The sequence below is a fragment of the Brienomyrus brachyistius genome, chromosome 16, assembly GCF_023856365.1.
Source record: "Brienomyrus brachyistius isolate T26 chromosome 16, BBRACH_0.4, whole genome shotgun sequence".
NCBI classification, from domain to species: Eukaryota; Metazoa; Chordata; class Actinopteri; order Osteoglossiformes; family Mormyridae; genus Brienomyrus; species Brienomyrus brachyistius.
Genome location: NC_064548.1, coordinates 2,854,205 through 2,876,845, shown reverse-complemented (window position 1 = coordinate 2,876,845; position 22,641 = coordinate 2,854,205). Strand labels below are relative to the sequence as shown.

The window sequence follows — 22,641 nt, the reverse complement described above, 5'->3', positions numbered from 1 at the left end:
ATAATGACCGCTTGCCGCTTGCTGTGCCTGTAGTATTTTCTTTAGGAAAGGTAATACTGCCACCTGGTGCTGTTTTTAATTGGCGGTGCCTGGTGCGCAAATACCTTCGTGGCGCAAGGTCCTTAAGAAAGAGGGATTGGGAGGGAGACTGCAAAAGTTTTCGAGGCGGGGGGTGGGGGTGCGAGGCTACGGTAAATAACACATACACACAACTTATTTAGACCAACGCTTTTTAAACTTTTCCATGTTAATAAATGTCGATACATTTAAATAGTAATTGATCCCAAAAGATACCCATCAATATCACAAACCTTAACTTGGTTCTGTTAAAAGGAAACGATGTTGAAACTCGGGGGCAGCAGGGGGGGTTCTGTCACCGGATTTAAAATCCACTTAGCGACATTTTGTTACGGTTTTACAACCGCATAAACGTAGCACTGTTCTGTTGTTATAATGAGCATACGCACCGCATGAGCAAAGAAAATATTTGTTTACGAGTTTCATGTTTGGTTCGTGTTTAATGGCGGCATGCTGAACTGCTGTGCGCTTACGCGGTTGCAGGCGGGCTGGACGGCGTGCCTCTCCCTGGTGGCAGCGGCAAGCCCGAAGGACGAGGAGTACATTCAGGCCCTCTTGCGAGCTGTGCAACAGCCTCAGCGCCGGCTTTTCGTGGCCATCACCTGGGACGCCATGCTGGAAAAGGCGTGTAGATCCTCTTCTACCTTCGCCACGACACTGGCAGAGCCAAAGCATCGCTTTCAAAGTCTACTGTTGTAGTGAATTAAGATGCATGAGCATATTGTAAAGCTGATTATAAATGGCATAGAAAACACTTAATGCATAATCATACCCCATGTACAATTTATTCAATCTGCGCAACATTCCCCTTTTCTAATAAAGCAATCTGGATGTCATACATCCATCATCAGTGCAAACCTTTCAGCCAGATGTCTGAGTGCTCCAGTAACTACGCTACCTACTTTAATGAATCACTATGTGTACTAGCAGTCGCATCCTTACTTGGTCTGCCTTCAAAGACACGCTTGCCTTTTTAAAAATGTCTTTTAAATCATGCATTTTATTCACTCCTAGATCAGTGAGCTGGGAAATCCCAAAGCCAAGAAACCAAAGGATGTTCCTTTGTTTTACGAGGTAATGTGTCTTTAGCAAATGATTTCATCTCATCTATCTTTGGAAAGAACATTTGTGCAAAACGTGTCATTTTGTGACATATGGGAATCGCTTTTGGTCAGTGGTTGCCTTGTACTTTAAGATATGGGTGCTGAGGCATTCAGGAGTTCCTGGAATGCTTGTACATGGATTCATTTAGATGACTTTATGTTAAAAGATCCAATTAAGGCTTTCTACCTCTGTTCTGTTCTCTACTGTTACTGTTACGAAGAGGTGTAATATTGAAAAACTGTAGATACCTACAATGTGTTTATGTTGCCTCAGTAGTAGTTTTAACTATTAATTCATTCATTATACATCTTAATTATTAATTAATATGAATTAAAAATCCATCAGTCTATTTATTTTATGACTACTTATGTAGAACAGTATCACGCAGATCCTGGAGCCTATCCCAGGTAACGTAGGACACTATAATACACTTTTTGAGTTCAACAAAACTAACCATTGTAATTTGAATTTTGAGATGCATTCACTCATTCAGTAAATCAGCAGTGGGTAATGAAGACTACACTGGAGTGAATACCATGGTACTGTGCATCGTTCCATGATTAGTGGTCTGACCTTCTAACTAATATGATGTGAAATATAATAAGACATGAAAACAGATTATCTCCAGTTAATTATGATACTTTGTTCCTCATTGTACAATCATACATGCACAGGAATCCATTATTTCAGGAACGTGAAAAACTTATTTTCTCAGGAACTACTTCACAAAACAAACCTAAAACAATGTAATGAGGCACCTTAACACCACAAATAGAAACCTGTCTTTACACAGCAGTTAGTGAATGGTTTAATGTTTTATATGGACTTATGTGAATTGTTGTCAGAGAATGTAGACTTACGTGGTTTTCCTATCATTCATTCAAATGCTGCATGGTTTATCTGAGGCTTGTCTCGCTGTTCAATATATCTCAAGAACTCAGTGGTTATCGTCATCCAGTCTACATGTTTGTACATAATCGGTGCCCTATTGTACTGTTCAGTTGCCATTGCACAAAATTCTTCTGTTGAGATAGGTGTATTCATAAAAAAAAAATTCATTGTTCTGTTAGTTGTTAAATATGGGGCAGATATCATTAAATTATTTGTAAATCTGTGTGGAGAGTTGTGTAACTGTCTGAATCCGCATGTGCATAGTTCCATGGGCATCGTTCCTGATTTTGATGAAAACTTGGTATTTTGATCCTTATAGAGAACACTGAAAATTCCCCAAGTTTTATTGAAAATTTCTGATGTTTTTTGCACTCACGAATCGCACATATAATTTGTAAGAACATAAGAACTATACAAACGAGAGGAGGCCATTCGGCCCATCAAGCTCGCTTGGGGAGAACTAAACTAATAGCTCAGAGTCGTTAAAATCTTATCTAGCTCTGATTTAAAGGAACCCAAGGATTCAGCTTGCACTACATTATCAGGAAGGCTATTCCATACTCTGACTACATGCTGTGTAAAGAAGTGCTTCCTTAAATCCAGCTTGAAATGTTCTCCCACTAATTTCCACCTATGGCCACGAGTTCGTGTATTTAAACTAATGCTGAAGTAACTATTTGGTTGAACAGCATCCAAACCTGTTAGAATCTTATATACCTGGATGATGTCCCCCCTCAGTCTCCTTTGCTTGAGACTGAACAGATTTAGCTCAAGTAACCGTTCCTCGTATGACATTCCTCTAAGACCAGGAATCATTTTTGTGGCCCTACGCTGCACCTTTTCTAAGGCCACAATGTCCTTTTTAAGATATGGTGACCAAACCTGCACACAATATTCTAGGTGAGGTCTCACCAAGGAATTGTATAATCTTAGCATTACCTCCCTTGACTTAAACTCCACACACCTGGAGATATACCCCAACATCCTATTGGCCTTTTTTATTGCTTCCCCACACTGGCGAGAATGGGACATGGAAGCATCAACATACACACCAAGGTCTTTCTCATGATCAGCTACCTTTATTTCAGTGACATATACCAGTATGAAATACCTGTACTTTATATTTCTGCTCCCTAGATGGAGTACCTTACATTTATCGACGTTAAATTTCATCTGCCAGGTATCGGCCCAGTCACTAATTCAATCAAGATCCCGCTGTAGCTGCTGAGCCACTAATTCAGTATCTGCTACACCACCCACCTTGGTGTCATCTGCAAATTTCACCAGTTTACTGTATATATTGGTATCCATATCATTTATGTAAATTAGGAACAATAGTGGTCCTAAAATCGAACCCTGCGGTACCCCACTATGAACGCAAGCCCACTGTGACATTGTGCCTCTTATAACTACTCGCTGTTTCCTATCTGTTAACCAGTTATCAATCCAGGTCGCTACGGTACCTAAAATACCTGTCGCTTTGAGTTTAAGTAGGAGCCTCTTGTGGGGGACAACATCAAAAGCCTTTTGGAAATCTAAGTAGATGACATCATAGGCCTTCTTACCATCAACTTCCTGAGTAGCTTCCTCAAAAAACTCCAACAGATTTGTTAAACAGGATCTACCTCTCCTAAATCCATGCTGGCTATCCCGCAAAATGTTATTGGAGTCCAGGTAATCTACCATTTCTCTTTGATTATAGCCTCCATAACTTTACCAGTTATACAAGTTAGACTGATTGGCCTATAGTTAGACAAATTACTTCTATCCCCTTTTTTGAAAATAGGCGTTATGAAGGCGTGCTTCCAATCAGAAGGTACCACACTGTAAGGGTTTTCAGGAGACCATATCTTAGTTTCTAAGCATGCTAGAGAACTGAAAATTGCTCTCCTGGCATACTTTTCCCTGCTCTTTCAGAAAGCATTAAAATCAAGCTCAGAGGAAGCACTTCAAAGTTATGGACCTGCAAAAATCAGTTTTTGGTTCAACCTCAGACACTTTTTTCGGATTTTGACCCAAAGCTGTGGGGTCACCACCACACCTACATCCAATATTCTTCTATATTTTTGTTATTTGAGGAAGATACTGTAAGCAGATGCAAATTCATTCTAAATAACCATTTATTCTTTGATATATTGCCATCTGAAAATGGTCACAGGTGAGAAATCCCCCACAGGACCCCCTATTTCGTGGGCGTGGTTGACTGTGTAGATAGTTAGTGATGGGAATGAAACTTATATAGTTGAAAGAAGCATATCTGAACTATAAATGCTGAAAATATAACGATCTCAACTCAACTCCTTCAATATAAACTCCCAGGGTCAAATATGACATTTTCAAGTCTTTCTGTTCAGCTGCCAAGAGGTAACATGTTAGTTTTCAACGACTTAAGGGGTTTGGACCATTATACAGTAGCTTCCATATTATTGGTTAGTGTCACATACCCACCCCATTGGGACACAGGAGCTGTGTTAGGCTGTATGTAAGCCTACGTTAGGCTCATATAGGCTCCACCTTTTCATTATGCTGGCTCTATGTTTGGGTACGTACTTGTCATGTGTATTATGCGCATACGTGATGTAGTAGTTGGAACAGTCTATTTGTGCCAGTAATTTTGAACTCTAGCTGGTAAAAATGACACAAATGTGAAAATAAAGTGTGTAGGTAAGAATGTGTGTTCAGTAGCCTAGATAATGGTTATGTAAATGAGAGCCTATAATAACAGTGCCAGAAATCCCGGTTAGAATACCCTGTTCCCAGACTCTAAAAGACACAGTGGAAAATAGATGCAAGCAAAAAGGAGTGCAATAAATCAATAGGTTTTATTTATGTTGCATATTTCAGAGCCATGTCTGAAAGTTCCACATGGGCTACATTCTTCAATCAGAATGGGGAAGGATAATATCTGTATTATTTAAAATAATATTTCACGATTTACAAAAGAGGATCAAAGGTCAGTGGAAAATGACATAAAACCACTTAATAAAGAGTTTTCCAGGGATTTCAGTGGCAGGTAGATATACAGACGTTGATAAATTTGTTGGTACCCTTTGCAACTCATTGAAACAATGCTTCAATTCTCCTCAAAAGTGAGTCAATTAAAAGCAATTGTCTCATGTATGCATTCATGCCTTTGTGGTATGAGTAAACCAATAAAACTGTGAAAAGAAATGATTTGTTGTTTATTTTACAAAGATATGCTAAAATAGTATAGATTTGTTGGTAACCCTAAAGAGATTATATATCCTTGCATTATAGTCATGTTTATTCGATACAAGTACTTAACCTTAATTAACCTTAATTAATTAATCACAGGTGCCTTCAAGCTTTTCATCAGCAATTTAACCTATTTATAGGGAAAGAACATGCTACTGTGTTGTTTGGTATCATTGTGTGCACCATGCTTAATATGGACCAGAGAAAGGAGAGACCTGTCTGAGGAGCTCAGAAAGAATATTATAGATAACAAGTTAAAGGCTATACGACCATCTCCAAGCAGCTATATGTTACTGTGACCACAGTTGCCAATATTATTAAAAAGTACAATGTTATGGGACTGTAGCCAACCTTCCAGGATGTGGACACAAGAGGAAATGCAACCCCAGGCTAATCAGAAGGATAGTGTGGATGGTAGAAAAAGAGGCAAGGAAACCATCCAAAACGATTCAAGCTGAGCGTCAAGGTCAAGGTACATCACTTTCTGATTGCACCATCCATTTCATTTGGAACAAGAATGAGCTCCATGGAATAAGACCCACGAAGGCTCCACTACTGACAGAAAAACATAAAAAAAGCCAAGTGGAATTCGATAAAATGCATGGTGACGTGCCTCAAAGTTTCTGGGAGTATTCCACCTATAGTAAAAATTCGCTTTTATCAGTCTTTTGGGCTGGTGAGACTAAACTGCAGCTTTTTGGCCAGTCACATCAGCTCTATGTTTACAGAAGGAAAAATGAAGCTTTTAAAGAAAAGACCACCGAAACATGGAGGGGGCTTAGCTTTGTTTTGGGGCTTCTTTGCTGCATCTGGCATGGTGAACCTTGAATCTGTGGAGAGCACAATGAAGCCTCAAGACTACTAAGGCATGCTGGAGAGAAACATACTACCCAGTGTCAGAAAGATCAGCTCTGCCTCGCATATCCTCAGTAGGATAATGGCCCAAAACATACAGCTAAATGCACTTAAGGATGGCTGAGAAAAACATTAGGCTATTCTTAAATTGCCTCCCATGAGCCAAGATCATAATCCTTTGGAACATCTATGGAAAGATCTGAAAATTGCAGTGTGGAGATGCCACCCTTCAATCCTGAGACGGCTTGAGCAGTTTGCTCAGAAAGAGTGGGCCAAACTGACTGTTTTTTGCATTTATCACCTTGTGTGGTGTGATATGACAGCTTGCTTATGAATACTTATGATAAATACATTTAATTACATTTTACACGTTTAGCAAATGCTTTTTTCCAGAGCAACATATGAGTGAGGAGAATAGGACGTTGCAAACATACATGCTGGCAGGGAGTGAACTAGGCATAAGTGCATCTAGGGTGAGCTTTCAGTGAATGCCCAGGTACAGGTATAAACAGTACTGGAGCAGGATCTACACAACAACTTCTAAAAAAGCAAGAACCTACTAAGTAGAGCTAATTGATTTTTATTCTTTGAAGGTGACGGAATCTGCCAAGATCATCATGGATGCAGGGGATGAACTTCCCCTGCAACTCCTGGGCATGCTGGTGAAATTCCTCCTGCTGGATGTCAAGGGCAAAGATTTGCAGAGAAGGTTGGCTGAGGAGAAGGTAACCACTGCTGTTGATAGAAGGCTTCTCTGTCTCTGCATTGTTATATGGGGGTTGTCACTGCAGATTGGGAATAGGCGATAGCACTGATTTTCTTTTCAATCCAATGCCAAGGTTGCTACTGTCAATTCCAGTTCTGCTACCAATATACTGAGCCAGCCCATCCCTATTAGATAATTTAGGGAGTTTGGTGGCTGCCGATTTGTTTCTTCACTCTTCCCTGCATTTCTTTCACTTTTGTACCAAAATTCCACCAATCTGTGAATACAAAACCTAGGTGTGTATTGAACTGTGAAATTTCTGTACCATTAAGGTTGGTTCATACTTCTCCGCATGGGTATTAGCGGATGCATCCGCTCAAATGGGTTTGATGTCACTGTGCGCCTCTGAGGAAGAATGACTGCTGCACGCCAAATTTGTGTCCGCGGAGCTCTGGCATGGTCGATTCACTTAAATACCAACATGAATGCTTTTTACAAGAGTTGGGGTAGTATGCAAACCCTACAGACTATAAGTTAATAAAACTGTTACACTCACGTTTACATGAGGTTATCTGAGTACAGAGTTGTCTCGAATTGAAAATCTCTCACAAGCCAGCTGACCAAAGATGGCAATCCTGTGAGCTTGGTCTCTGGATTTGCAAAACTTAGAGAATCGGACATAAACATCACTGCTGTGGTACATCTCCAGGGAATATCAGTAATATTCGAGACAATTATTCATAAAAATATAAATTCAGCACGTTGTCCGCATGTGCAAAGTATGTGGCTTGACCTGAGAACTATGAACGTTTCCGTGTCCACAGAGTGGATATGCAAGTGTTGTGCTTGTGCGGAGAAGTGTGAACCAGCCATTACACTCCTAGTATTACAGCAAGGACCACCTTGAGACTTGATTTAGAGTTTTTAAGTCTGTAACCACAATGATGGCTGCAGCTCCTATGTTTGCGTTATGTGTACTTGTGTGGTATATTTGTTGCTTGTATTTCTCCGAGTGCATGACTTTGTGCTTGTGTGCCACTTTAGTAGGCTGGGTTTGAGTATGTGGGCTTGTGTGTGGGAGTGTATGGTTTCCTGATAAATGACATGATTAATGTTGCTGTGAGTTGAGGCTAATTTAAACCCCTATAAATGGTACATAGTAACAAAATGGCATTAAATTCACTGCAGTCAACCATGCTCAGGGAAACTGAGATCGCACTACACTTGAATTCCTCACATGGCAGAAATGTCTGCTTGTCTTACCTATGGCTTGGTCAATCATAAAAATTGTTTCAGGGCTGTGAATCTTAATGTCTGTCTCTGTGAAATGCCAGCTCTGACACTAGGCCCTGCGCTTGATCTGACAGCAAGTACACATCTGCGTGTTAATATCTGGGCAGATATTTGTTTTTCTTAGCTGAAGTATAAGAGCAGGAATTATTACTTATTCTGGTATGTGGTGAGAAATGTTCTTACTAACTTGTAACACTTAGAACTTTGGCTAAACCTTTCCCTTAAAACATTACTGCAATGTGATAGTGATAAAATTCTAGTTACTGAGCATTTATGTTGGCCACTTTGTTCAAAAACAATGACATGGTAGACTGAATATGGGACACACCAGCCCTGCGTGTTTCTACTTCTGTTCTGTTTATCTTGCTGTAACGCTGGATTTGATAAATGAACTTGGAATTCCCTCTGGCATTATTTGTCCCTCTTTTCCAGACAGTAGACGAAACAGCCAGAGGTAAGACTGGAACTCCAGCCAAGGAAAAGGGGGCTGCTGCCGTGAAGCCCATCAAAGGCGATAAGGGGAAGAAAGCTGCTGAAGTTCCAATGCCAACCAAGCAGACCAAACTTAAGCGCAGAGGCCAAGAGATTGGCAAGTACACTGCTGAGGCCTGCTGCCATGCTCTGACCTTACTGTTAATTGTCATGCTCCCATTACAGTTCACTTGGTAACACTTTACTTGTCGGGGCACAAATACTTAGTAATAACTCCATTTACTACTGAAGAACAACTCATGAACAAATATAGTTGCTACTTGAGATAAAAGATGCTTCATGATTCTTTAATGATGACTAAACCTCAGTATTTTACTTGTATTATACATGACTTGTTCCTTCAGTAGTTCACAAAGGTTTACAGAATTAACAGATATAAGTAACAAATACAGATGCTCCCCTACTTATGAACTTTCATACATACAAACGAAGAGGACTGTAAGTCCAAATTGTGTTCATTGGTCTCCTGTTTCCTGTCCGCAACATCAATTGTTTTTCTGCGCGTCAATTCCACCTAGTATGACTTCTGGCCGCTTCTCCCATTGCGTAGCATGCGTACTCCCAGCATTCTAGTTCGTTGTACTCGCGTATACCCTTAAAAATGATGTTGAATAACGACTTGCGAACATTTGAAGTTATGAATGGCCGTTCACAACACATCTCATTCATAAGTAGAGGAGCGTCTGTATAGTCACTGCTTGAGGTAAAACATGCATATGATTCATGATGAATTAACATGAGATCAGTATATTACTCAGACTTAGTTTTCGTTAATTAATCTACAAGTAATAGTATAATACTATTCAAATACCGTCAAATAAAGTATTACCCTTGGGATAAAATTTGCATCAGGATTCATTAATAATGAATAAAAATAAGATCAATATTTAACTTGTGTTATTCATGACTTGTTCCTTAGTAGTTCCTTTAGTAATTTACAAAGGTTTACAGAATAAAGATACAGTAACAAATATAGTAACTGCTTAACTAAAACATGCGTCACAATTCACTGATGATGAATTAACATGTAACCAAGGCTTTAGTTTGTGGTTAAGTAGTCCATAAGTAATAGCGAAATACTGTATTTGTGCGCTGTGAAGAAAAGCATTAACTTCAGGCAAAAATGTAAATGGTATCTACATAAGTACAGTTTCAGTTGGTACCTGTGTATATAGCTGGAGGTTTTTAATGAAGCAGCTGAGTTGAGCTTCTTTTTAACCTGTGTTATACTACGGGACCGTTGAATGCTTGAATCTGATTGGCTGACGAACGTTCTGAGGTGTGCAATTATTTTCAGGGAAACGAAAGTAAATTTTAATATTTACGGTGAATATGAAACTTTCAAGTGGAGGAGTTTAAGTATCTCGGGATCTTGTTCACGAGTGGGGGAACGATGGAGCGGGAGGTCGACAGGCGGATCGGTGCGGCGTCAGCAGTCATGCGGGCGCTGCATCGGTCTGTCATGGTGAAGAGAGAGCTGAGCCAAAAGGCGAAGCTCTCAATTTACCAGTCGATCTACGTTCCTACCCTCACCTATGGTCATGAGCTATGGTTAGTGACCGAAAGAACGAGATCGCGGGTGCAAGCGGCCGAAATGAGTTTCCTCCGCAGGGTGGCTGGGCTCTCCCTTAGAGAGAGGGTGAGGAGTTCAGTCATTCGGGAGGGACTCAGAGTAGAACCGCTGCTCCTCCGCATTGAGAGGAGCCAGATGAGGTGGCTCGGGCATCTGATCTGGATGCCTCCGGGACGCCTCCCGCTTCGCGTCGTGGCCGCATCACCACCTCGGGTGTGCATTATTTTCTAATAATTCAACGGCCCGTCGTCAATTATTCCTTACTTATTGTGTACTGATTAATCTCTGCTTCACCTGCCTTTTTTTGTGTGGCAAACGCCAACTTTTAAGCTTGTGCTGATGCCCTGCTGCTATTCTAGATGACGAGCCTGGTGATGGTCCTCAACTCTATATCCTCCTGTTGGGCTTCTACCAGCCGCAGCTTTTATCAGTGCTGGACTCGCTGGGTGTACATGTTTCCAGCATCATACGGCTGAGCTCCGAGGCTCCTGAGCTGTTCCAGGGTCATGACACTTTCATCACTGGAGATGAAGGTGAGATCCTGTGGTTGAACCTCCCTTCCTGCATGTGTAGCCTGCGATTTCTGGTCCTCATGACAGGTTCTGTGCTAAGCAGAGTGGATGCTCTGCATCAGTCCTTCCCCACAACTGGCAGAGGTTGTCTTGATGTGGGGCACTTTTCCACTGCACTAGGTACCGTTCTTTTGGTACTTAAAGAAAATACCAAAAATATGGTACTTCAAGGTGTTGGTTTTCCATTTGCGTAAAAACTGGTATCGCCACTAAATTATTATGCTATAGTTCATTATATGGCTATATGGAAGATCTAAACCTGCTTTCATTTTGAGGCAAATTAAAACAAAGTAAAGGAAGGAAATTGGGATTAGATGGGAAGAGGTGGGGTTATGGGGTTGTTTTGACAGCATCTCTTCTAGTTAAAATTCTGATTTTAAATATAAGGTAACATCACCTTTGATTTTATGGTATTTTGCTGATTGTGACACTCTGTAAGAGAAAGATGGTTTTTACCCAGTAAACCAGAACTTTTTACTGTGACACTGATCAAATGTTTTGTTATTCATGGAATGAAGATCTGCAGTCATCATAGGGTGTGACAGATAGATCAGTGGTATCTAAACAGCTTCCATCAAGGGCCAATTGTTATACAAGGCCAGAAGACTTAGGTCTCCACATGTATGCTATGTATGTGCTGACAATGCACTACTTCATACTGGTACTGTATCACCGATAATGTTGCGTAGTAATGAAAATGTTACAAACTATGGCTATTAAAAGCAGTGTGAATGATGCAGGGCAATAAAAGGTATGTAACTCTTCCCTCAAATGCAGCTTTGGAGGTCCAGAACCACAAGATGCAGAAGCAGATTGACGCATTCTGGGGAAACCTGCAGGCAGGGCTGAACAGTGTCCTGCCTCGGTCCAGACTGTTCGACGTGGCCCAGCTCTATTACACACTGAAGGATGACGTGGTTCCCCTGGACAGACGAGATCCCGAAGCCATGGTGACTCTCTTAGAAGTCTGGGTAGAGTGGCTCTGTACACAGTGACCCCCCCAAGGTGTCCTAAAACCAGGTCTCTCCCCTCTGTGTGCCAGCTGACCTTGGGGACAGGTGTCTTCGCAGGCGTGGCATCCCTCCTCTATGACCTCCTGGAGAAGAGGAAGCAGCATCAGTACTACCTGGACAAGCTGAGGTTGATCAGTGTTCCCAGTCTGGCCAGCATGGAGCCACAGGACACTGGCTTAGAGAGCCTGGTACAGAAAGCATATACACATCCCTCTGTCTTTCAGCTCCTTCTATCTCTTCATCTCTTCACGTTTGCACTGCCAGTTCATGTTAATGTTTACGAACCAGACACCAAGTCCCATATTATACCCAATACTTGCATAATATTGAAACAATAAAAATGCTCATAAAGAACAAACCACATTGTAGTATTCAGTGTGGTGCTCATTTGCCGATGTCTTTTCCTTACCAAAAAGCACTGATCATTTTTCATTGTCTAGATATGTTTGAGATTTTGGGAAATGTCTTAGTCCCTATACCAGCTCAGTTATGTTCAGAAGCATTTTGTTTTCATAAACTTGGCCATGGGTGCAGTTCATTAAGGAGGGTTAGATTTACTGTGTTCAGAACGCCACACAGCACTTTCCAAGAGGTACTGCTCGCAGGTAATGCCTGATTAGTTGTTGGGATTGAATTCATCCTGATTTTTAAATATGGAACTTATTAGTTCTTGGATCTAGATGTCAGGGAAAAAGCTCATACTGTAAAGGTAAAATGCATGTAATGTGTTCAGTAGTTTATGTTATCCTGTTTAGTCAGATTTCAGATGCTATGTGGAGAAGCTCATCCCTTTAAGCAAAGCTGAGTCTGGCCGCATTACTGTAAAATATCATGGTGCCATTTTAGTAAACATTAACACTAGTCATGGATGAGTCTGTGTCTTCCTCAACAGATTTCTCTTTTATTTACAATGACAGGCAGTTGTATCATAGACACCCCATGCCCCTTTCCGGGTACAGCCAGTAGTCAGTGAGGTTTTTCTTTAAAAATATTATGCTATATTCTAACTCGAGCAAACAAATGACAGAGGGACCTCCAGCCTTGTCCCCATCAACACATTGACCTGCATTAACGAGAGAATCACTGAAATGTTGTCGGCAGATCCTTTTGTGGCAGGTCTGAAATGCAGTGGAAATGACTTTTTTGGGATTCAGTTCATTTTCATAACAAAGAGGGACTTTGTAATTAATTGCCGTTCATCTGATGACTCTTCATAACATTCTGAAGTATATGCAAATTACAGTCATAAAAAGGCATCAGACTTTGTGAAAAATAATATTTATGTAATTCTCAAAACTTTTGGCTACGACTATACTGAACGTGTTGTTCACTCAGCTACTTAACCGTTTGGTAATTTTTAATTTTTTGAAGATAGTTATTTCCAGTGCTTAAAATAGTAAGAGATCAATGTGTGGCTCAGGTTTGGAGTGATTTCAGTGTTGGGCCCTTAACCCCCAATTGCTCCGAGCTGATCCTAATTTATCAATTGTAGGTTGCTTTGGGTAAGAGCGCCTGTTAAATAAATAAATGTAATTGTTTGAGATCAAGATTTCTGATTATTGTCATACGTAGGACAATTTAACCTAAAGAGAACTTTCTTTCAAATACATCCAGATAACTGTACCGGTACCTCAAGTGTTGTCATCGACAAAGAAGCACATTCCTGAGGAACTACCTCATGCCACTACTGGTAAACCACGACAGCTTCAGTAAAAACCCATTTAAATAGAGAGCTCTTGATACAATGGTAAATAGATCAGTCATTCAGTTTCGTTTCTACATGAATGGCCTCATTGCCAACAGGGGTGGACACACGGTACTACTGCGCCCTTCTGGAGTCCATCCCCACCGAGGCCCAGTCTGTGCCCCTGCTTCTGCACTGCATGCTGGAACAGGTACTGCTCTGGAAACCCAGGGTTGGTCTTTCAGGCCCCCGGCCGCTGTAGGAACCCAGGGCTGGTTTTTCTGGCCCCCAGCCGCTGTGGGAACCCAGGGCTGGTCTTACGGGCAACCGGCCACTGTAGGAACCCAGGGCTGGTCTTTCGGGCCCCCAGCTGCTATAGGAACCCAAGGCTGGTCTTTCGGGCCCCCAGCTGCTGTGGGAACCCAGGGCTGGTTTTTCGGGCCCCCAGCCGCTGTGGGAACCCAGGGCTGGTCTTTCGGGCCCCCAGCCTCTGTGGGAACCCATGGCTGGTCTTTCGGGCTCCTAGCTGCTGCATGTCTGCTTCACGCTGGGCAGAGGTGGGACTTACCAGGTGCCTTGTGTCCAGGTGGTGGCAATGCAGGAGGGGATTTTGCTGCCCAACAGAACTGAGGCCAAGGAGCATGCAAAAGGGCAGGACATCCTGAACACGAAGGTACTGGTTTTCCAGACCTGCTCACTTGCTATGACTGTTTGTGGCTGCTTGGTCTGCAGAGCCAGAACATACAGATGTAGATGCGTCCTTCACACACACAGTTGGCTGGTGGCATATATATAGAGCTTTTATGTATATCACTGGCTTTAAGTGTGCTGCGGTAACTTCTCCCCAATACAGATTTGCATGTTTTCTGTGGGTGTTGCCATAATGATAAAATTGTCCTCCATATACTTGGTAGCAGCCAAAGGAGAATTTTGGGGACATGATGCTGGAGCAGGAGGGGAAGATGCCTTTGCTGCTGAACTATCATGATGACAGGAGTAAAAGGCTGCACTACGTCCCAGTAAGAGACGTACCCTTGCCTCTGTGGCTTTGCTCCTGTGTGATTGTCGCCTTGTGACAACAACCTTGTGTGATTGAGCTTATGAGTTTTTTTTTGTTACTGCATTTCAGCATGCTTTGCTGGAGTGGTTTAAAGCACCATTTGAATGTGTGCAGCACTGGTGGACTAAGGGGGTATGGGGGGGCGCATCTACCCCCTCCTGCCCCAGAGTGCCCTATTGACTACTCTTCAGAAATAAATGATTTTTTTTCCTCCTGACCTGATCATGCATTTCCACTCCTGCACTGCTGCTCTGTCACTGTAGGTACAGTATGGCATGGATGCCATGAAGGTGGAGGCAGTGATGCTACAAAACACGGCGCTGTTTAGGCTCCTCCACTCAGCTCATCCTCCGGTGGATGACCATCTCCGGCTGGCCAGACTGCAGGAGCTCATGTGCTTCTGCTGTGACAGTAAGGGGAGGGAGTTCTGCCACATTCTGCAAAAATCAAGCATTCTTGTGACAGGTCAGGCCAGTGCTATTCTGCAGAAAGAACAGCCATGGAGCATGAGTCTGTAAGATGGCCAACAAAACTTTGAGAGGAGGGAGGGGGCATAAGAGGGACGGGGTCCTAGTGAGTATCCTCGGGCTAAGAAAACAAAATCACGTAAAGCAGTTTGATGTGATAATTTGAATGAATGTACTTGACGCCTGCGTTTTCCCCACCAAGCCAGTGCTCTTCTCAGAGCCAAATAATGGCAAAAGAACTGCTAATGAAAGTGAGTAACCATTTAATGGAATAGAAGAACCTTTGAAATTGAATGAACTGCAGTGAAAGTGAAAAGGCAACTCTAGCAGACGTTCTTCAGTTAACCTGAGAGGCTTGAATTCAATAAAAATTAATATTTAATTTTCACAGATAAAATGAAGAATAACAAAGCAAAACAAACTGACAAGTGAAAGAAATATGAACAGTTGTAGTGCAGTTTTTTGTACTCTGGTACAGTATGAGATGATTAGTGATATTTGGACTGCGTCTGCCCCCCTGGCAGAGCCGCTGAGCTGGCCGGAGGTGGAGCGAGCACTCCTTCAGTTTGTGTTTGAGAGCATGCCGCTCACAAAGACGGACCAGGATGGCCTTCTGCTTCAAACCAGGCCTCCAGAATCAGGCCCCAACCCCTGGGATGACCCCATCTCCTTCTCCCAGGGCCTTGGTCAGGACCGCCTTTGAGGGTCTGTTGTATCCTTTAACTCTTGTATAGACAAAACAAAGCTATCTGCTCCTTCCTTTTTTCCACAGAGCTTCTCCATGTCAGACCAGGCACATCAGAAGCGGGCGAGGTACTTACTCTGTTGAAACCTTTTGACCATAATCTCGTCTGTAATTGCAATCGCTGTGCAAAGTCAAATTTTTTCTCTGTTAAATGGTTACCGTTTGTTTGGTTGACCGGGGTAGCTGATCCAGATGAGCGAGGAGACGATCCGGACAGTTCAGCGGCGCCGCCTCATGGCCTGGCATTATGCTGAGTGCCACAGTGCTGCTGTGTTGGCTCAGGTACTCGATGACCACGGGACCAGTGCCTCAGGGTTTCCTGCTGCCCTGTTCCATTCATTCATCCTCCAACTCCTCAGTGATTGAGTTATTATTAAATAACTTGGACAGGGTTGGGGGCAGCATAGACCACAGATAAAGGTAAAACTTGGATGGGATGTCACTCCATCACAGCATCTCATACACACACCCTCACATGCTGCAGACAGTTTGGGTATGCCGATCAGCCTGTCTGCCCCTCTTTGGAATGCAGAGGGGAAGCGGATTACCTGGAGGAGACCCGCACAGCATGACGACAGCATGCACACTACATACAACATACTCGCACGAAAGTCCAACCCCCGACTCTAGAGAAGCAAGGCAGCTTGTTTGAACAGCAATCTGGGATTTCTTTCACCAGGTTCTCCATGATGCCTCTCTCACCTACCGCTGCATGGACACCTTCCACCGTCAACTGGACAGATCCCTTTGTATCGTGTGTCACAACCCTGTGGGCCCAGAGCGGCAGAGCAGGGAAGTGTGGAACACAAGGCTTCATACAGACGTGGGCTTCAGGTACGTGGCTGAAACAGAGCAGAGGACCAGCGCTGCTATTACTGTTGTCGAATTGTTAAAAAGGAAATATGTCGATAATGCTTACATGAGTTACAAACATGCTTAAACTAGTCTGTTCCCAAGCATAAAAAGTCCAAAGCTGAACTGGTGAAGCCATTGATGGTGTATGTTTGCCTGCTTTTCAGGAGGTACCTGGAGCATGTGGCTGACTCTGTTTCAGACTGGATGCATCAGGAGGAGAGGAACTGGAAAGGCATTGGGGAGCAACGGAGCAGAGAGAACCTATGTGAGCCCCCTGTGTCGGGACAAGTGGGGCCCCAGGAGAAGAGCGTGTCCCCCAGCAGTGCGGGAGGTAAGGGCTTGCAATGTGACTACACAATACCTTGAGCTTGCTTTTAAAGATTCCACTTTTAAAATGCATTACAGTATGGATGCCAGTTTTGGAAAACCTTTGCTTTCAAATTATTATTTTTTTTCTTTTGATTGTATAAGATTTGTTTGAATTACGTAATACCTGTAAGTGAATACATATTGTGGTGTTATTTTTAGCTCTGTCTAATTCTGTGTGGTCAAGGTTCACTCAAGCCCCTGGAAGATGTGGTGATGGACCCATATGTGCGGAAAGACTCCCTGAAGGTGAGAGTCAGGAGCCTGTCCACTATATTGGAGTAAATGACATTATGCCTGTTCTTAACATTTAATCACAGATCCTGTTTTTTCCAGCATTTCAAAGGTGTGGTTTTTATGTTTCGTGTGTGTGTGTGTGTTTGCATAGATCACATTTGGGGACCAAAATGTCCCCAAAATGCGGTAAAACCTGAAATTTCCTTACTTTTGGGGACACTTCTTCAGGTCCCCATTTGGATAACCTCAATTTTATAAAAATCTGTGAATGCGATCAAAAAAGTATAAGTGTCAAAAATCTTGTATTTTGGTTACTTATGGTTAAGGTTAGGGCTGGGTAGGGGTTAAGGGTGTCGTGACTGGGATTAGGGTTTTTCCCATAGAAATGAATGGACGGTCCCCATTTAGATAGGAAGACCAACTTGTGTGTGTGTGTGTGATGTATACATTACATTGTGGGGACCAACTGTTAAAAGTCTTCTGTTTCGTTTGGTTACTTGTGCTTATGGTTAGGGGGTGCCCTGTAATTTATCACCTGTGTAGCCTTTATGTCCTGTGCTTTTGGGAATGGTCTCCCAGATCACCACCAATATTGAAAATGAATGAATAGATATAATTTTTTTTTATTGGTATTAATATGTTTTTATATTTTGCAAACTATGTAACTTGAGGCATGGAAAATTGAGCAGGACAAACTGAAAGAAGAGGAGCTCACCAAGACAGTCAAGAAAGACAAAGGGACGAAGACCTCTTTAAAGGTGCAAGACCACTCAGAGATTACAAACGGCAGCAAAGACACCCTCCTGCCCAGCCAGCAGAGCCAGGAAGACCTCCTGAAGACCCCTGAGCCTGCAATGTGTTCCAGGAAGAGCAGCGAAGACATACATCTAGCCAAGGATGAATTCATAGTGAGTTATGCCGAATGTTAGCAGTTCTGCAAATGTTAGCATGATGCTGCTGATCAGTGTGGTTACACATGTCCGGCAGCATCAGGCACAGTGCGGGCTATCTCATGGCTATAGTGAAAACACTGTCTCGGTTCATTGTATTCCTGTGTCCAGTTTCTATAAATCTAGTGGGTGTATACCTAATACATGGCCTTTCTGTGGTTGGCAGGGATTCATCGGATACAGTATGAATGGGACTCTGGTCCATGTATCAGGCCAGATTCAATCGCTGTTTCCTGCAGATGGAGGACACATCAGAGTGGAGACTGTGCACTTTGCAGAAGGTAAGCATGCATGTCAGAGTGGAGACTGTGCACTTTGCAGAAGGTAAGCATGCATGTCAGAGTGGGGACTGTGCACTTTGTATAAGGTAAGCATGCATGTCAAAGTGGGGACTGTGCACTTTGCAGAAGGTAAGCATTAGGGCTGGGTGATATCACATTGATATGCGCATTAATCACCTGGTCTTCAGATGACAGGCAAAACATTTGGCTGGACACCAGCTTTTCGGCATTATATAGACATTTATTTACGCCCACAATTTTTAAAGCAGGTTAGTAGTATGGCTAAAATATTAATGAGATGCGTTTTGTGATACCCAAAAGTTAGTAATCTGTATGAACTTGGTGTATATTTTTGTTTATTAAATTTGGTTAGCAGAGCACACCGCGTAATTCTGTTCTGGTATACTTGTTTGGAATACTTCAGTGGAATATGCGATATGCAAGTGGCGGTAAAGAAAGGAACAGCTCAGCAGCCACAACATCTTTTAAAAGAGGAGATCTAGTGAATAGACAAGGTTAAACGACATCAGTGATGTGGCGGTACTTTTCGCAGTTTAGTCCGACACATTTATTAAACATAAGGATATGCCAATTTTATACTTATTATTAGCTTTTGGGGGTCATAAAATGTCTCCATAAATATTGTAGGAGTATTACTAATCTGGTTAATAAGTTGTGAGTGTAAATACTGTAAATCTCTGTATAGTATTGAAAAGCTGGTGTCCGGCCAAAAGTTTAGTCTGTCATCTGAAGCCCTGGTGACTGTTGCGCATGCTTGACATAATATTGATGTGATATTGTCAGAATGGGGGCTGTGCAATTTGCAGAAGGTAAGCGTGCAGATCAGAGTGGGGACTGTGCACTGTTTAAAAGGTAAGTGTAAATGCCAGATTGGAGACTGTGTACTTCGTAGAAGGTAAGCATCCATGTCAGAATGGGAACTCTGCACCTTGTAGAACGTAATTATGCATGTCCGAGTGGGGACTGTGCCCTTTGCAGAAGGTAAGTGTGCAGGTCAGTGTGCAGACTGTGCCCTTTGTATAAGGTAATCATGCACATTTGAGTGGGGACTGTACACTTTGCAGAAGGTAATTATGCATGTCTGAGTGGGGACTGTGCACTTTGCATAAGGTAATTATGCATGGCTGAGTGGGGACTGTGCACTTTGTATAAGGCAAGTATGTGGGTCAATGGAGACTGTGAACTTTGTAAAGGGTAATTATGCACGTCAGAGTGAGGACTGCACACTGTATAAGGTAGTCATGTATGTTGCAGTGGGGACTGCACACTTTGCAGAAGGTAAGTGGAGACTGTGCACAATGTAGAAAGTAAGCATGCACATCAGAGTGGAGAGAATACATATCGTATAAAGATGTATACAGAGACATATGCGTACACACACATGTGAAACACACACACACACACACACACACACACTGATACTGGCACTGGAACATGCTCGCATGCTCATTTCAACACAGCACATATATACTCACACCGCCTCATGCAGGCGCTTATAGAAATTGCATCTTAAAATCTGCTATTTAATTGTTCTCAGATTTATGCTTGCAGACATTCATTTGGAGCTGATTATCTAGCGCTCAGCTGCATTTGCATTGATGAGCTGGGCATTTCTCTCTATAAATCAGCCTTTCAGAAACAGGATGGCGTTTTCTTTTGTCTAGAACCCTGAACCTGAGCTCTGAAGTAAAATGAGAAGAATTTTTTTGGTTGCTTTTGAAAGTTATTAATAGAGTCATCTTTTCAGCATAACTCACAGATCAAAGTGTCCCGGTTAGGCTGGCTAGGCCTCCCGGTATCTGAGGCAAGGATGCCCAGTTGGGCGGCCTTCTCGTCTGCCACATGCTCTTAAGGCCCCCAGAAAGAGAGCATGCAAGCATGGGATTCATTTATCCATGTCATATGGCTTTCATTTTAATCAATACACATGTATTTTTCCCTGCACTCGTGGGAAACCCTGCCCTAGCTGTGACTGATATCGATTCTTCTTTCGACTGGAGGGTCTGTTAAAAGTTTTATGGGTTTCTCTCCTCAGTTTGGCATAGTAAATGAAATGGAAAAAGGAGTATTGGGCCTTTTATTTTTTCTTGTGTTTCTGTAGACCTTATATAAAAAAGAACTGAAGCTTCTTGGCAGGCTAAGGAGAATATCAAATACGCCTGTCGATATGAAACTAAAGAGCGTTTCATTTGGTGAGGATAATTCAAATTTTACAGACGTCTGTGCAAAACATGGAGGGGAAAAATCATATCTGGTAAAATGGGGTAATTCCATACTTTCTTTTCTTATGAAAAAACCAGCAAACATGAACACTTCTTCCAAGCTACACATGGTTCCGATTAGAATCCTGATTGGAATCAGAACCATACAAGAAGCTATCTCACGCTTAATGAATATTTATGAACACCTGCAATCATTGAAGGTTTTTATGTTTAGCCAAATGGGGAGGGAACAGAGTGCGCAATACGGTGTGTCTGGGTACCGTACAGACTGCTGCTTGTGCCTCAGGTTGGCCTGACCACACCATAGCAGAAATGGTGAGTTAAGTGACTTTTCAGCATGTAGCCAATGACTTATCCCTGTCTCAGGTTCGACGTTTGTCCAGGTGAGCGTGACAAAGGACAATCATCACTTTGTCACTCACATTGCTGAGCCGAGGAGGAGCGCACAGTGGAGTAAGAAGAGTACTATTTCCAGGGGTAGGACAGATGCCCTTGGGTATCCATTTTGTTGTGGTGTTGGCTAATTGCTAAAAATATTGTCTTGGGTGTCTATTAAATGGCACATTCTTTTTTGAAGAAAACCCTGAATCAGATTATTAAAAAATATTTAACCTGGTAAGGTGACATATTTTATGTGTCTGTCCTATCAGATAATAGTGAATGCAAGCAGACTGTGAGCAAATTCGGGTCCTTCTCCACTCTGCTCAGCAGTGGCATCCGTCTCTCTTTCAGTCATCATGGCAGTTCCGGGGAGAGCCCAGGTCACACCCCCATCCTCCTCATTCACCCCGCTTTGTTTGGTTGTTGGATTGTTGTTGTTTATTTGCCGGTTAACCATTTTCCCTAATGATGGGTATGATAAATAACTAAGTGCAGTATATGATTTGTTCTGTAGGTGTGTAGTGACAGCAATATGGTAAATAAGGACATAATCTCTGCATCGTATTGTTTTTTATAGTCTCTACATAGCATTGTTATTTAAAGTTGTTTACAGTATAGTCTCTACATAGCATTGTAATTTAAAGTTGTTTATAGTCTCTGCATAGCACTGTTATTTAAAGTTGTTTATAGTCTCTACATAGTATTGCAATTTAAAGTTGTTTATAGTCTTTGCATACCATTGTTGTTTAAAGTTGCTTATAATGTGAAAGTTGGCTGAACTTGAGTTGTCAGTTGTAAGGGAAGCCTTTAGTGTGGTATTGAGGTGTGTGGTTAAATATAAAGTTTAAGTAAATTTGGATGGATCATTTAGAAACAAAATATTGTAACAAAATATTGCAAGGAAAATGTGGTGTAGTTTGTTCCATTAGTCTTTAGACACTGACTCTATCTGACTCACCTGAAAAAGGGCTTGCTTCCATTATATGTCACTGTAACTTCAGTGTAATCTCTACCTTTTTCAAACAGATGAGAGGTACCCTTTCCAGACCCTGCATACTAACAGTTCCGTAGCTCCCCCTGCTGACTTGTCTTCTTTCACAGATGAAGCCTTGAGAGCCAACAAGCCTCAGGTAATATGTTGCACAGCTAATAATAACAAAGTGACCTGTTTTAAAATGATATTAAAGTCATTCAGTCAGTCTTTCATATGGTCACACCTCCATACAGGCCGGGTAAATGTGCCCTTGAGCTTATTACTGGCAGGTTTCTTATTCAGATTCCATGAGGTATGGAGCAGAGACAGTGTGATAATGTGGCACATTTCCTGCCAGCTGGGGACAATGAAATACAACTGAATAATCTACATTAAATGTATAGCCTTCCTCAGAATCTTTATTTTTGGGGATGTATGCCCTGGCTGTGTCTCCATAGCAGTCTTCCAGGTTCCCAGACTGGTCTCCATTCCAGACCCTGGCCGTGTCTGTCCCCACTGGCCTTGTGCTGCGCTTCTTCTGTGAAGAGTCACCAGGTGAGTGCAGCATTTTGTGCTGAGCATTGTGGGTATAGCTACAGTGACACT

The 22,641-nt window shown here is 42.3% G+C and overlaps 1 protein-coding gene across 6 annotated transcripts in view; it reads left to right on the top strand.

Annotated features, from left to right (window-relative positions):
- Positions 1-22,641, top strand: part of spag17 (sperm associated antigen 17) — a 55,809-nt gene that overhangs the window by 341 nt on the left and 32,827 nt on the right. For 4 of the 6 annotated variants that reach the window (XR_007382839.1, XM_048978709.1, XM_048978708.1 and 1 more), the window contains exons 2-25: positions 562-702; positions 1,093-1,152; positions 6,738-6,869; positions 8,576-8,732; positions 10,568-10,741; positions 11,558-11,730; positions 11,823-11,981; positions 13,408-13,483; positions 13,597-13,688; positions 14,064-14,150; positions 14,392-14,496; positions 14,801-14,948; positions 15,529-15,690; positions 15,777-15,817; positions 15,933-16,031; positions 16,429-16,583; positions 16,769-16,935; positions 17,158-17,219; positions 17,879-18,115; positions 18,324-18,438; positions 21,048-21,158; positions 21,332-21,442; positions 22,089-22,192; positions 22,494-22,590. Coding sequence is in view for 5 of the 6 variants with exons in the window: in XM_048978709.1 (XP_048834666.1) it covers positions 562-702; positions 1,093-1,152; positions 6,738-6,869; positions 8,576-8,732; positions 10,568-10,741; positions 11,558-11,730; positions 11,823-11,981; positions 13,408-13,483; positions 13,597-13,688; positions 14,064-14,150; positions 14,392-14,496; positions 14,801-14,948; positions 15,529-15,690; positions 15,777-15,817; positions 15,933-16,031; positions 16,429-16,583; positions 16,769-16,935; positions 17,158-17,219; positions 17,879-18,115; positions 18,324-18,438; positions 21,048-21,158; positions 21,332-21,442; positions 22,089-22,192; positions 22,494-22,590 (2,965 nt within the window). In the remaining variant the exon portion in view is untranslated. Of the gene's footprint in view, positions 1-138; positions 192-561; positions 1,153-6,737; positions 6,870-8,575; positions 8,733-10,567; positions 10,742-11,557; positions 11,731-11,822; positions 11,982-13,407; positions 13,484-13,596; positions 13,689-14,063; positions 14,151-14,391; positions 14,497-14,800; positions 14,949-15,528; positions 15,691-15,776; positions 15,818-15,932; positions 16,032-16,428; positions 16,584-16,768; positions 16,936-17,157; positions 17,220-17,878; positions 18,116-18,323; positions 18,439-21,047; positions 21,159-21,331; positions 21,443-22,088; positions 22,193-22,493; positions 22,591-22,641 lie in introns of those variants that run through there. The other 2 variants (XM_048978707.1, XM_048978710.1) reach the window with 2 other exon arrangements.